The sequence below is a fragment of the Tenrec ecaudatus genome, chromosome 9, assembly GCF_050624435.1.
Source record: "Tenrec ecaudatus isolate mTenEca1 chromosome 9, mTenEca1.hap1, whole genome shotgun sequence".
In the NCBI taxonomy this organism is placed as follows: Eukaryota; Metazoa; Chordata; class Mammalia; order Afrosoricida; family Tenrecidae; genus Tenrec; species Tenrec ecaudatus.
Genome location: NC_134538.1, coordinates 30,048,129 through 30,063,549, shown reverse-complemented (window position 1 = coordinate 30,063,549; position 15,421 = coordinate 30,048,129). Strand labels below are relative to the sequence as shown.

The 15,421-nt window shown below is 42.3% G+C and overlaps 1 protein-coding gene across 3 annotated transcripts in view; it reads left to right on the top strand.

Moving 5' to 3' along the window:
- LOC142456729 (neuronal acetylcholine receptor subunit alpha-7) overlaps positions 1-15,193 on the top strand; it is a 106,237-nt gene extending 91,044 nt beyond the window's left edge. For all 3 annotated transcript variants that reach the window (XM_075557961.1, XM_075557962.1, XM_075557963.1), the window contains one exon: positions 11,416-15,193. In XM_075557961.1, the coding sequence (XP_075414076.1) occupies positions 11,416-11,937 (522 nt within the window). In that variant the 3' untranslated portion in view covers positions 11,938-15,193. The remainder of the gene's footprint in view (positions 1-11,415) is intronic.
- The last annotated feature ends 228 nt before the right edge of the window (positions 15,194-15,421 follow it).

Here is a 15,421-nt window from a genome sequence, read left to right as displayed (position 1 = left end):
CACACAGACAGTGGTTGTTGTTGGTGTTAAGTGCCATGGAGTCAGTTCCGTAGCGGCCCCGTGCCCAACAGTATGAAACACTACCCGGTCCCCTGCCAGCCTCACAGTTGATCTTGTGTTTCAGCCTAGTGTCGCAGCCCTTGTGTCATCCGTCTTCCTGAGGGGCTTCCACTTTGTTGCTGCCCCTCTGCTTTACCAAGCAGGATGTCCTTCTCCAGAGACTGGTCTCTCCTGACATGTCCAACATATGTAAGATAACGTCTAGCCGACCTTGCCGCTAAGGAGCATTCAGGTTGTACTTTTTCCAAGACAGACTTGTTTGTCCTTTGGGAAGTCCCTGGTACTTTCAATGTTCTTCCCTAGCAACTCAATTCAAATGCATCGATTCTTCTTCCGTTGTACTTATTCAGTGTCCAACTCCACATGCATATGAAGCAATTGAAAATACCCTGGCCCGAGTCAGGCGCACCTTAGTCTGCAGAGTCAGATCCTTGCTCTTCAACACTGTGACACGGTGGATGGTTGTATGGATGGTGATAAGAGCTGTAAGAGCCCCCAATAAAATGATTTTTTTAAAGTTTTTGTACAACAGATTTACCTAATGTACTGAACCTTTTGATTGCTTCGATGAGTTTTTACTGTGGATCCAAACAAGACAAAATCCTTGAAAACTTCTCTCTTTTCTCCACTTATCATGATGTTGCCTCTTGCTTCATTCATCTTCATTTTGGTCTTCCTGACATGGATTTGTGATCCTTATTTAAAGCTGACGTTCTTGATCATCAATTGCAAGGTCTAAAATCCTCTTCTCTTTCCGAAGCAAGGTTGTGATGGCTGCGTATTGCAGGTTAATAAATGGGCATCCTGATGCCAATTCTTCTTCCTATAATCCAACTTCTCTGATGATTGGCTCAGCACACAGATTGGATAAGTATCATGAGAGAATACAACCCTGACGTGCCCTTTCCTGATTTTAAACCATGCAGTTTAAATCTTGCCCTGTTCACACAACTGCCTCGTGATCCATGTACAAGTTCTGCAAGTCCACAGTAAAGCGCTCTGAATTTCCCATGTCTCAGGACTATCTTCACACAACCAAATGTTTGGAACAGTCAGTAAAACACACGTAAACATCCTTCTAGAATTCTCTGCTTCAGTCAAGATCCAGCTGACATCAGCAGTCATATTCCTTGTTTCGGGTCCTCTTCTGCATCTGGCTGGAACTTCTGGCAGCTACCAAAATACTGCCGCAACTATTGGATGATCTACATCAAAATCTTACTTCGTGTACTATCAATGACCTCATTCTATAATTTTAGCGTTCTCAAATTGGTTACTCTTCTTTTGAGTGGATACAAATATGGACCTCTTCTGGACAGTTGACCAGGCGCCTGGCTTCCAAATTTCCTAGCATAGATGAGTAAGTGTTTCCAGTGCTTCATCAGCTTGTCGAAACATCTCGACTGGTTCAGTCAATTCCTGAAGCCTTGCTTTGGGCTAATACTTTCAATGCAGCTTCTACTTGTTCCTTCAGTACCATTGAGTCTCGCTCATATGTTCCCTCCTGAAATGTTGGGATGTATACTACTCCTTTTTGGTACAGGGACTCAATGTATTCTTTCGATCTTCTTTTGAGAATTCCCTTATCTATCAATATTTTGCCCATAGAATCATTCAATATTGTAAATCTCGGGGGGGGGGTATTTTTTTCTGGAATTCTTTCCGTTTAAGATACGCTGAGCGTGTTCCTTTTTGGTTTTCTAACTGTAGATCATGGCATATTTCATTATATTTTACTGACGTCATTGGTAGAATTTCTTCATCACTAGCTTTCCGGATAGGTGCATAAGTTTGGATGATAGTCATGGGTTTAGATTTCCCTGATGGCAGACAGCTATAACCCTATCACAGCCAGCAAGATGAAGTGCCAGAGTCTCTTCTGACATCCACACTGATCTTTTCTCTCTTTCCCTAATTCTGAAGGAAATGTCCCTTTCTCCATGAATGATGTTCCTGGCCTTCCGCCACTAGTGTTCAATGCAGCCATTCGTTTCTTAAGCTTTTGTTTCTTAAGCTATTCTCAAAACACAGGTCAAACAGACTCACGATAGAATGTTGGCTCTTGTGGATTTATTTGCATTTTCTTCAGCTTTAATCTGAACTTACCTCTGAGCAATTAGTCTGACCCACAATGGGCCCCTGGCCTGGTTGTCGGTGCTAATACTGAGATTCTCTGTGGTCTTTTCCCACAGATGTAGTCCATTTACTTTCTGTGTATTCCGTCTGGAGAAGTCGAAGTGTAGAGTTCCCATCCGTGTTGTTGAAAAAAGGTATTTGCAGCCTACACTTCTTCAAGCTCCTTTTCTTTTCCCAATTGTTTTTTAAATGCGTTGCCATTGGTTAAATCAATGACTAAGTCCGGATTGGAGGAAGGCTTATTTACAGCCTGCCGTTTGCAGATGACACAACTTTACTTGCTGAAAGTGAGGAGGAATTGAAGCGCTTGCCGATAAAAATCAAGGATTGTGGCCTTCAGTGTGGGTTATAACTCAATGTAAGAAAACCAAAATTCTTACAACTTAACCAATCGGTAACATCATGATAAATGGAGGAAAGTTTAAAGTTGCCGAGCACTTTGTCTTGCTTTAATCTGTGATCTTTGCTCATGCGTGAAGAGATGAAAAGGCGTATTGCATTAAGGAACTCTGCTGCGCAAGACTTCTTTAGGGAATTGAAGGGTAAGGGTGCGACTTTGAGGACTAAGGTGCGCCTGACCTGAGCCATGGCGTTCCCCCTTACCTCGTATACAGGTGAAAGTCAGACACTGAATAAAGAAGACCAAAGGAGAATCGATGCATTTGGATGGTGGCGCTGGAGAAGAATGTTGAAAGTCCCACGGACTGCTCAAAGGACACACCAGTCTGCGCTGGAAGAAGTGAGCCCAGCGTGCTCCTTAGAGGCGAGGATGGCCAGACTCGGTCTTACGTACTTTGGATGCTTTGTCAGGAGATATGAGTCCCTGGAGAAGAACATCATGTTTGGTAAAATGGCAGGGCAGCAAAAAAGAGGAAGGCCGACAATGTGATGGACGGACACAGTGGCTGCATCAATGGGCTCAGGCAGTGGAACAATGTGCAGATGGCACAGGACTGTGCAGAGTTTCCGTGTACTGTGCATAAAGTTGCACATGTCAAATGTCTTCCATCTCAAGGGGCCTATCTTTGGCACTAGCTCTGACAATGTTCTACTTCCATCCATTATCTGACAATGTTTCCGTGCTGTGCCGAAGGTTTTCTTTGGCTCCTTCCTTCCTCATTGCCTGTTCTTAATTTGGGAGTTCCACTGAATCTTGGTCACTTTGGGTGATCCTGCTGGCATTTGAAATACCAGTTACATAGCTTCCTGCATCGCAGCAACACACAAGCCACCACAGAAAGCAAACTGACAGACAAGTGGTAGACACACCCTTACAAATCTTCCCAATTCTATCCAGAGTATATGATTTAAAGATGGCTGTGAACTTAAAAAAAAAGCCTCATGTACCGTAAAACAATTTTTACACCTGCATTCAAGTTCATAAGAATATTAGGAATTGCTCAATACAGCTGTGAGATACATTTATTACATCCAAATCCAGGGAATTTCAGGACCGCTAAGATATTTACCTTGGAACAAAGTAAAGTACCTAAAAAATTAAATAAGGAAAAGTGATTTTTTTCCTTTTTTAAAAATCATTTTACTGGGGCTCATACAACTCTTTTTTTTTAATTTTAACAATTTATTAAGGGCTCATACAATTCTTATCACAGTTCATACATATACATACATCAATTGTATAAAGCACATCTGTACAGTCTTTGCCCTAATCATTTTTTCTCCTCTTTTCTTTTTTTACATTTTATTAGGGACCTATACTACTCTTATCACCATCCATACTTATACATACATCAATTGTATAAAGCACATCCATACATTCCCTGCCCCAATCATTCTCAAGGCATTTGCTCTCCACTTAAGCCCCTTGCATCAGGTCCTCTTTTTTTTTCCCCTTCCTCCCCTTTCCCCCCTCCCTCATGTGCCCTTGGTAATTTATACATCGTTATTTTGTCATATCTTGCCCTATCCGGAGTCTCCCTTCCCCCCTTCTCTGCTGTCCCTCTCCCAGAGAAGAGGTCACATGTGGATCCTTGTAATCAGTTCCCCCTTTCCAACCCACTCACCCTCCACTCTCCCAGCATCGTCCCTCACACCCTTGGTCCTGAAGGTATCATCTACCCTGAATTCCCTGTACCTCCAGCCCTCATATGTACCAGTGTACAGCCTCTGTGCTATCCAGGCCTGCAAGGTAGAATTCGGATCATGGTAGTTGGGGGGGAGGAAGCATCCAGGATCTGGGGGAAAGCTGTGTTCTTCATTGGTACTACCTCGCACCCTAATTAACCCATCTCCTCTCCTAAACGCCTCTATGAGGGGATCTCCATTGGCCGACACTTGGGCCTTGGGTCTCCACTCTGCACTTCCCCCTTCATTTAATATGGTATATATATACATATACATATACACATATATACACACACTTATACGTTGTTGTTTTTTTTTGCATGATGCCTTATACCTGGTCCCTTGGCACCTCGTGATCGCACTGGCCGGTGTGCTTCTTCCATGTGGGCTTTTTTGCTTCTGAGCTAGATGGCCGCTTGTTCACCTTCAAGCCTTTAAGACCCCAGACACTATCTCTTTTGATAGCCGGGCACCATCAGCTTTCTTCACCACATTTGCTTATGCACCCATTTGTCTTCAGCGATCCTATCATGGAGGTGTGCAGTCAATGATATGATTTTTTGTTCTTTGATGCCTGGTAACTGATCCCTTTGGGACCACTCAATCACACAGGCTGGTGTGTTCTTCCATGTGGACTTTGTTGCTTCTGAGCTAGATGGCCGCTTGTTTATCTTCAAGCCTTTAAGACTCCAGTCACTGTCTCTTTTGCTCATACAACTCTTATCACAATCCATACATACATCAGTTGTATAAAGCACATTTGTACAGTCGCTACCCTCAACACTCTCAAAGCATTTGTTTTCCACTTAAGCCCTTGGCACCAGCTCCTCATTTATCCCCCTCCTTCCCCCCACTCTCCCCTTCCTCATGAACCCTTGATATTTTATCAATTATTTGTCATATCTTACACTGTCTGACGTCTCCCTTCACCCACTTTTCTGTTGCCCGTCCCCCAGGGAGGAGGTTATATGTAGATCCTTGTAATCAGTTCCCCCTTTCTCTCCCACCCTCCCTCTACCCTCCTGGTATTGCCACTCTCACCACTGGTCCTGAGGGGTTCATCTGTCCTGGATTCCCAGTGTTTCCAGTTCCTATCTGTACCAGTGTACATCTTCTGGACTAGCCAGATTTGTAAGGTAGAATTGGGATCTTGATAATGGTGGGGGGAAGAGAGAAGCATTTAGGGAAAAGTGATTTTATACAAATCTTGTTTTCAAAAATGGTCATTTAGTCCCTTCTTGGCAGCTTCCACTCAAGGTGACTGTGGCCCTGTTTATTGGTGTGTCTTTTGGTCTATGAGGAGCCACGAGGGTTACCAGCTGGGCTGGTAGGCAAACAGTCAGCCACTGGAGACCGCCGGCCGCTCTGGGAGCAAGGCGAGGCTTTGTAGGCTGGTCAAGGGGTGACCGCCTCCAAAACCTTCCGAGTTCTTCCTGCCCTGTCAAATGTTCATGAGTCACAATTGACTCGATGGCAGGGAGTTTTTGTTTTATCACCAGGGCATGGATTAGTCTCCTATGGTGTGTACCAGAAATTATATTTCTTAATTATAGTTTATATTACTTAAATGTGTTGTCTTGCTGTTCTGGAGTACAAATTCAGAGTGTCTGGTTGGATTCTTCTAGAGCCAGGGAACTGTGTTCTATGCTTCTATCTTAGCTGGTGACCATTGTCTTGTAGATGCATTTTCACATGGTTTTCTATGTCTATGGCTCTCCTCCTGTTCTTTTTGTTTTGTTTTGATTCCAACTCATAGCAACCTTATTGGACAGAGTAGAACTGTCCCATGTGTTTCCAGCCTACTCTAATATATTAATATAATCAATCAATTCTGGAAAGACCCTATTTCCAAACAAGATCACCTTCACAGGTACAGGGGTTGGGATCTCAATAATCTTTAGAAGGACACAATTGAATCCACAACACTATCCATCTATCTGTTTAAATCTGTTTTCAGATTTTAATTATGCAAATACAAAAATATATAAACAAATATGCTTATTTCTGCTAAATACTTTGGCTGATTTAATGATAATGCAAATAAGACATGAAGACTCAAAACTATTTTTAAATCGGCAAACCTGGTAAGCTTTACCAATCCAGAAAACTCTGAATGAAGAACATATGCTAATTAGTCACCTCAACATAAGAGATTGAAATTGATGGCTGTAAGTGAAATAAGAACTTGTATATCTTCTTTATTGTAAATATCACGGTTGGTTTTTTTTTCTTTCCATGTGTACTTGAAGCATAAACAGCTTCCAAGGGACTTTTATTATGATCTATTGTTGTGAAGAAGGTATTGTTAGATGTAATGTTGTTATATGACATTTGTACAAACTATCACCTAACGGAAGAGGTCATGAACAGAGAGGATAATTTCAAGATGTATGTTCTAGCCTTGAATGCTACAAATCCAGGCCATTGGATTCAAAATAGTCTTGATAGTATATTTCATGTTAACTTGTGACACGTTCCATATAGACTCCACGTGGAAGCATCAAGTCCTTCCTTGGCTTGCTTCGGCTCAACTTTTCTGTGTTCCCTCCCACTCGGTGCTGGGGTGTGCTCCCTCAGTGACCCTCATGTGCAAATCAAGGTTCTCCCGAGCCATCTGAATGGGTTGTTAGGTGCCATCAAGTCAGTGTGGCTCCATAGCGACCATAAGCACAGCAGAATGGAGCATAGCCCAATCCTATGGCATCCTCCCAACTGCCCTGTGCTTCAGCTCTTTGTTGCAACCCCTGAGTCAATTCAACTTGTTAAAGCTTTTACCTATTTGATGTGCCCTTCTACTCTTCCAAGCAGGATGGCCCTCTCGGGGACTGGTCTCTCCCGACAACATGTCCAAAGCATGTGAAACAAAGTTTCCCCATCCTTGCTCTAAGGAGCAATTTGGATGTACTTCTTCCAAGACGAATTTGTCTCTCCTTTGGCAGCCCATAGTAATTTCAATACTCTTGGCCTGCCCCCAGTTCTAATGCATTGATTCTTCTTCAGTCATGGTTATTTAATGTCTAACTTTCATATGCATATGAGGCAACTGAAAATTCCCTACTTCAGTCAGGTGCACTTTACTGCTCAAACAAACATCCTTACTTTTCAACACTCTACAAAATCTTGTGTAACAGAAGTATCCAATGCAAGGCATCTTTGATCTCTGCACTGCTGCTTCTGTGAGTAAATGACCAAATCATTGACAATTCAATGACCAAATCATTGACAATTCAATATGTTCTCCACTTATCATGATGTTACCCATTTGTTCCACTATGAGGATGTTGGTCTTCTTTACATGGATTTGTAATTCGTACTGAAAGCTAAAATCCTTTATCCACAACTACCAAGGTTCCTGTCCTTACTTTCAGCAGCAAGGCTGTCATCTGCATATTGCAAGTTGTTCATAAGCCTTCCTCCAATCCTGATGCCACGTTCTTCTTCATCTAATCCAGCTTCTCTGATGACTTGCTCAGCATACAGATTGAGCGGGTATAGTGAAGACTTACAATCCTGATGCACACCTTTCCTAATTTAAAACCATTCAGTATTTCCTTATTCTGATGACACACTGCCTTCTGACTCATGTACACATTCTGCATGAGCACGATGAAGTATTCTGGAATTCCCATTCTTCTTGGAGTCATCCGTGGTCTGTTATGATCCACACAACCAAATATTTGGAATAGTCAATAAAACCCAAGTAAACATCTTTCTAGTATTCTCTGCTTTCAGCCAAGATCCATCTGTCATCAGTCATGATAGCCCTTGTTCCACATCCTCTTCTGAATCTGTCCTGAACCTCTGGCAGTTCCCTGTCCAATGTACTGGTACAGCCATAGTTGGATGATCTTCATCAAAAATTTGATTTGCATGTGATATCAATGATGTTTGAGAATACATATCTTCCTCAGTCACATGTTGAGTGTTTTCTGACCCAAGGGGCCCATCCTGAAGCTCTGTGTCCTCCAGGGTTCTGCTCCCACTCATTAGGCATTTGCTGTCTGACAATATTTCCATGCTATACCTAAGGTTGTCAGTGGCCATTTCCTCCAAAGTGAAGAGCTGGTTCCTGCTTCGTAGTCTGTTCTTAGTCTGGACATTCAGCTGAAACTTGTTCACTTTAGATGACTCTCCTGACATTTGAAACACCAGTGACATAGCTTCCCACATCACGCCAACACACAGCTACCGCAGGATGACAAACTGACAATCAAGTGGTTGAATGATCGAATTGGGTCTCCCAAATATGTGTTGAAATCCTGGCCACTGTGTCTGTGAATGTGGTTCTGTTTGGTAGCTTAGACTCACCTTCACTGCTCATGGAAGCAGCAGTCAAGAGACCAAAAGATGCATTTCGTTGGGTAAATCTTTTACACAAGAGCTCTTTAGAGTGTTGAAAATCAAGGATGCTACTTTGAGGACTAAAACGAGCTTGATTCAAGCCCTGGTATTTTTCAGTTACCTCATATACATGTGAAAGTTGTACATTGACTAAAGAAGACTGAAGAAGAATTGACGCTTTTGAATTAGGGTGCTGGTGAGGTACCTTGAACTGAAAGTACCTTGGACTGCCAAAAGGACAAGCATTTCTGGAGAAGGACATCATGCTTGGTAAACTAGAAGGGCAGCCACAGAGAGGAAGGTCTTCTGAAGGATGGATTGCCAAGGTGGCTGCAGCGATGCGCTCAGGCATAAGATCAGTTGTGAGCATGGATCAGTGAGTATCTCTTCTGTTGTACACAAGGTCGCTGTGGGTCGGAACTGACTTGACAGCACCTAACAACAACCACAGCAATTCAGTCCTTTACCTTTAACCTCTTTGAGCCTCTTTGTCTACAAAATGAGAAAATGACATGCTCTTCACAGAGCTTTTATGAATGGGCTGCAGGGCCCTATCACATGGCCAAGGTGTGTGAGAAAAAGTCTCATCATCCTTATCTCTAAACATCCTATGGCTGTACTTCCGCTAGGACAGTTTTGGTTCTTCTTCCTTTTGCAGTCCAGGGTCCTTTCAATATTCTTCAACACCACCACAAATCAACTGCATCAACGCTTCACAGATCTTCCTTATTCATTGCCCAACTTTTGCATGCATATGACGTCACTGAAAATACCAAGGCCGGGTCTTACTCCTCAAAGTGACATCTGTGCTTTTAATACTTTATAAAACATGTGCAGCAGATTCGTCTAATATAGTACACCATCTGATTTGGTTTACTCCTGCTAAGCACTGATTATAAAGCCAAGCAAACTTAAACCCTTTCCTATATCCACAATGCAAATTAAATTCATTTCTGTATAATTTCAAAGAAAGGGCCAATTTTCAAGTCCATGTCTATAGGTTATAGAGTACAAGAATATTTTTCACTTAGCTTACTGCCTAAGATTTCTACTTCTTTCCATTAGAGGCAGGTTTCTTCCATGCATGCTGGCATTTTGTGTTTAAATAACCCAGCAGACAACAATTTATAGTTCTTTGGTCAAATGCAGGCTACTAATTAATTTCATAATTAAGGTGTCATTGGAACACAATGCCACCTGTGTGGCTGCTTTAGCACTGCAACCGCAGTGCCGAGTAGTCGCACCTGCTTAGGACCCACAACGCGCTTACTGTCTTACTGTCTAATCTTTTGCAAGACGACCTACCCCTATTTCAGACATGTCAGCATAGTTCCCTGGACAGCATTTATTCAATGTTAAGTCACAACTTCATGATTCAGGTCCTATAATATCTTGGGTTAGGGCACTGCTAGGGTTGTAGGGATTTTTCTTCAAGAACTCCTAGGTCCAAAGGAAAAAAAAAACATGTATTAAGAAGGTCAAAGAAACATAATAAGTTGCTAACTACTTATTGACTTCTGGGCACAGCACAGCCTCTCAAATTTTGAAATATATTTTAAGAACCTACACCTGTGGACTTTTTTTGTTCCACATGCATTTTCTTATTTCTCTCTATAAGGACTATTATAAAAACCGGCTTTGCAAAGATTGGAGGGTGCAATCTGGAATTGAATGGACGTAGTGTCCAATGGATGTCACAAGATTCCTTGGAAATTCAAACTACCTCAGAGTTCCCTCACATGGGAACCAGGAGCTAGGTAGTATCAGACACTCAGCACTCGGGACAGGAAGAATCGAACAGGGAAAGGGCCTTCCTTGTTCACACAGTACTCGTTCGAGAGCGACTTCTCTGAGATTACAGGTGCCTGTTGCTACTGACTGCGATCATAGAGAAACGTTCCATTCACTTCCAGGGTGATTTTTTTTCACTGCATTTATTTTCAGTTCATATTTGAATCAAAGTTTCGGTCGGTTGGCATTGCTTGCTATGTGCTATTGCTCAGGGACTGTGCTAAATGAAATCGATGATGCAGTTCCTTATGTTGATCTCCTAGTGCTGCTGTAACAGAAATCCCAGAAGTTGTTATTAGGTGCCAGCAAGTCAGTTCCGACTTGCCATGGCCCAACACACAACAGGACGAAACATCGCCCAGCTGTACGCCATCCTCACAATTGTCATAGCTGAGCCCATTTTTACAACCCCTGTGTCAGTCTGTCTCATCGAGGGTCCTCTTCTGTTTAGCTGTGCGTCTGCTTTACGAAGCCTGATGTCTTCCAGGGCCTGCTCTCTCCTGATACATGTCCAAGGACGAGAGAAGGAGGCTGACCAGTCTTGCTTTCAAGGAGCAGCCCGGGTGTACTTCTGGATGCCAGAAGTGGGGGGTTTTAAAGAATTAACATGTATTTATACCTAGGTCTAGAGGCTAGAAGTCCAAATCAGGCTCTCAGTCGATTCCTTCATTTGTTTGCTTGGTTGTCTGTAGATGCTCCTCATTGGGCATTAATTGGTCTTCACTGTTTGGGCCCCAAACTATGTTCAACCTGCATGTTTTTAGAACTTAGAATCAATTGGGCTTAGGACACACTGTAAACTAACATGACCACATGAACATAATAAAGCTAGCCCTGTTTCTAAACGGGGTCCCGTCTAAGATGTATGGGTTAAGATTCCAGCACATGCTGTGGGGCACGCACATCAATCCCTCACATCCCTACTGGAAGTGTGCTTCCCTTACGTGACTATTGGGATCACTAATGCCCACTTCTGTCCCTAACTGTTGGTTGTTTCTGCAGACCAGAGTCATCCTCCTGAACTGGTGTGCCTGGTTCTTACGCATGAAAAGGCCAGGGGAGGACAAGGTGCGTCCCGCTTGCCAGCATAAGCAGCGCCGCTGCAGCCTGGCCAGTGTGGAAATGAATGCCATGGCAGCGGCGGCACCCACCAGCAATGGGAATCTGCTCTACCTTGGATTCCGAGGTCTGGATGCCATGCACTGCGCACCAACACCTGACTCTGGCGTTGTGTGTGGCCGCATGGCTTGCTCACCCATGCATGATGAGCATCTCCTGCACAGTGACCAACCTTCTGAAAGTGACTCCGACCTGGCCAAAATTTTAGAGGAAGTCCGTTACATTGCCAACCGCTTCCGCTGCCAGGATGAGAATGATGCCATCTGCAGTGAGTGGAAGTTCGCAGCCTGCGTGGTCGACCGCCTGTGTCTCATGGCCTTTTCTGTCTTCACTATCATCTGCACCATCGGCATCCTGATGTCTGCCCCCAACTTTGTCGAGGCCGTGTCCAAAGATTTTGCTTAGCTGGCTCTGTATACAGACAGGAATTTTGTTGGGTTTCAAGGAATATAGGATGGTGTCATACTGGATCACTAAAATGTACCTTTTTTTTTAACTTGTAATCTACATTTATTTCAGGAGTTTCTCAGTCATGTTAGTTACATTTTGTTGTTATGGTTAGTAATCTCAGAAAAGTTTTCTTCTGTCTTCTCAGACTAATGATTCCCTTGAAGCCACCTGGGACCACTGAAAGGTCTTTTGTCCATTCCCTAACTTTGGGTGGGCCTTTCAGAGGGTCCCTTTGAGGGAGGCCTGAAACTTGGTTTTGCATGCCTGCATGTCACTTGTCACAGAAGCCTATATGGGAATTCAACATATGCTTTTACCTATGTACAAAGCTAGAGAAGAAACAATAATAACAACAAGCAACAAAAACTCATTAAATCCATTCATGTAATTGGTGAAAGAAAAACAAATTACAACATAAAACCCTAAAACTAAACATCTATCTTCTGCTTTTTTCTGAAATTTCACATTTTCCTCCTACCCAAAATAATTTGTAGGGAGAAATAGTTTTACACTGTTTATACATTAAACACTAACCAAAATTCATAGCTCAATTTGTCTTATAAGCAATGTTTTTACCAAGTTGACTCATTTCTGAAAACCTACCCATCAAGGGGAGGGATACAGGTTCGTGCTGATTTCCCTGAATCAGCTTCTGTGGGTCCCAGATGAATCTGTGTTTTTCTTTGTGTGTGTGTTGTTCTAGGATACTGGGCAGTAGAATAAATTCTGCAAAACTCAAAGCAGAAGTAAATAAAAAGTATTTATCCAACAACAGCCAAAGCTTGTGTGTGTGTGTGTGTGTGTGTTTAATAAAACAGTAAGAAAATGCTTCAAATGTGTTGGTGTTGATTAGTCTTAGAAATACAAATACACATCAGAAAGTAAGAGTATTCTTTACCATTTTCTCCCTGTAGCAAAACAGAATGTGCATGTACTTCTCTGGCTTCCTTTATGGCATTAACTGGGACACCGCCGGATGGACAGCCCGTGGCTTTCCCAAATAATGATCCGTAGAACGGTCAGCAAGCTCCCACTGGCTGCCCAGCCAGGTACCTGGGGTTCTGTCTTTGGGGCTATGCCTCCACATACAGCCCACCCAAGGTCATTCAGTGAGTGTAGGGTAATTGGGAAGGAGTGTTTTAAAACAAAGGGAATATTCATTATGAACTTCAGTGAGAATACAATCATTAGCCTAGGTCATCTTGCTGACAATAGTTATTCTGCCTCTTTCTGTTCTTTAAGAAGTACAGAGTAATTCATCAAGGAAAGCTCTTCTGTTCTATTGTTTCATCAGCAGCTGCTCAGAGCTCAAAGTAGCAGAAAGCTTCTGAATGCCTAAGGATCTTTCATTTGTTTTAACACCTGAGGTGAGTACATCAGGAGAGATTTGACTCAGAACAGGTGGGGGACCAACCTCCACAACCAACTGGGTCCAAGGGGGCAGTTGCCTAATTGAGGGGTAAATTAAAGACACTTGAGATAAGGCATGCAAGGGCCCCCCTCCATAATGGCTTCAGGAACCAGGCCTGAGCAGAGAGCGCATGTAATGTAGTCTCGCGAGTGTATAGAGTCTCGGGCATGCAAACTAAGTAAGCACATGTCTAACAGGAAGGGGTTGGACTAGCGCCATACACTTCACATGAGGGGACGACCTAGGGGTACGTGTGCAGTCGGAAGGGGAGGCACTAGAGGTGCGCACTTGTGACAGGAAGGTACATGTGTAACCAGAGGGGTGGGCTCGAGAGTCAAGGTGGCAGCCTAACCTTGGTCATTCCTGAGCTGGCTTGACCTTAGATGTCTTTGAGCTCTTCTCCGCAAGAACAATCTATGATCCTTATCAGAAGGGAGTGGGCCCTACTTCGGGTGGGACAGACAATAGGGTCTTACTGCTTTTGATGGCAGACACCCTTCAGGCTTTCAAGCAATTGACCTTCAAGCCTATAGTAAGCAACCATATGTTTAAGCAAATAGCACCTTAAACTTGGCATTGCTATGGGGGACTCTGGGGGGAATAACTTACTTAAGAGAATGTGAGTGGGATGCATCTCCAACCCACAAACGGAAAGGATCCCCCCACGGGAGCCCCAGCCTCCCTGATTCTTTTACATACAAATGTCGTTTGTCCACATCTACGTATGCTCTTCTCAGTCCAGTTTCCCACAAGATCAGAAGAAATCGTGTATTTCTGTAATTCCACATGAATTTATTGTTAGTGGTATGTATATGTGTGTATGTGAGACATAAAATAGAAGACTCTGGAAAAGTTTATTTACAAGGTTGATAAAATCAGAACATTTCAACCACCAAGCCTTTTGGTTCAGGTCAGCCTAATAGGTCACTCAATCTACATGATTTGGAGGATGGATGCACAATATTTTCGTGTGTTTTCTATTATAATATCTTTAGAATACAAGTAGAACTATTTTAATGTATAAAGAAAATGCTTATTATTATCTAAAAGATGATCCCTAATAGTGAAAGCATTGTTCTGCCTTCCCAACTTGCTTCCTTCCTTACCCTTTTCACTTGACCAGGTAGAGCAGTGGTTCTCAACCTTAATGCCGCGATCACTGTTATGAATCGGGTAATCCCTGTGAAAGGGTCATGACCCACAGGTTGAGAACTGCTGAGATAGAGCTAAGCAAGAGGTGGCTAATCTTCTGATTAACTGTAATTCTCTGGAAGATCTTTATTTAGTTTACTATATGATATTTAAAGTGTTTTACCATGAATTTTCACTGTCTTTGTATTTGCACATACTTAATTTTTTATAATATTATTGAGTAATTCTTTTGAAGTTTATATTAGATATGCCCTTGCATTTTCAACATAATTGCCATATGTAATTCATTATTTTCTTAAATAATAATTCCATAATTAACATTCCTCTTGTATCCTACATTGTTAGTTTCTTTGTCTTCATTTTTATGAACAATTCCTTTTGTGTGAAAACTTTATTTTTGTGTATGCCTTAATTATGTAAGTAATTTGATGTAATATAATTGTACTTGTGTTTCATAATTTATCAGCCTGGCAGAATCTATCAATTCTCAAATTTTCATCTTAAGCCACAAAATGTTTTTAGTTATATTTTTATTTTTACTCCCCTGCTAAATTTCTAATATAGCTTTAAACAATACGCTTTCCTACTTATTCATTTATAAATTCCTAATAGTGCCTGTTGACCATGATTGAGGCAAATTGAGCAATGCTGAGAAATATAGTAAAATTAACTTATTTCGCATGTAATCTCTGTGTCTTTATTTTATATAGTTGCTTTGATAACTCTGAGAGTTTAACTTAACTTGGGTAGCTCTTTCTAGACCTTCTATTTCTTGTGAAAGTAAACACTTTTGACCTTCTGCCCCCCAAATCTGCTTATTCTCCCCTTAAATCACCAATGGATGTGAGATACGCTCACTCCTGAAGCTGGGAAGAG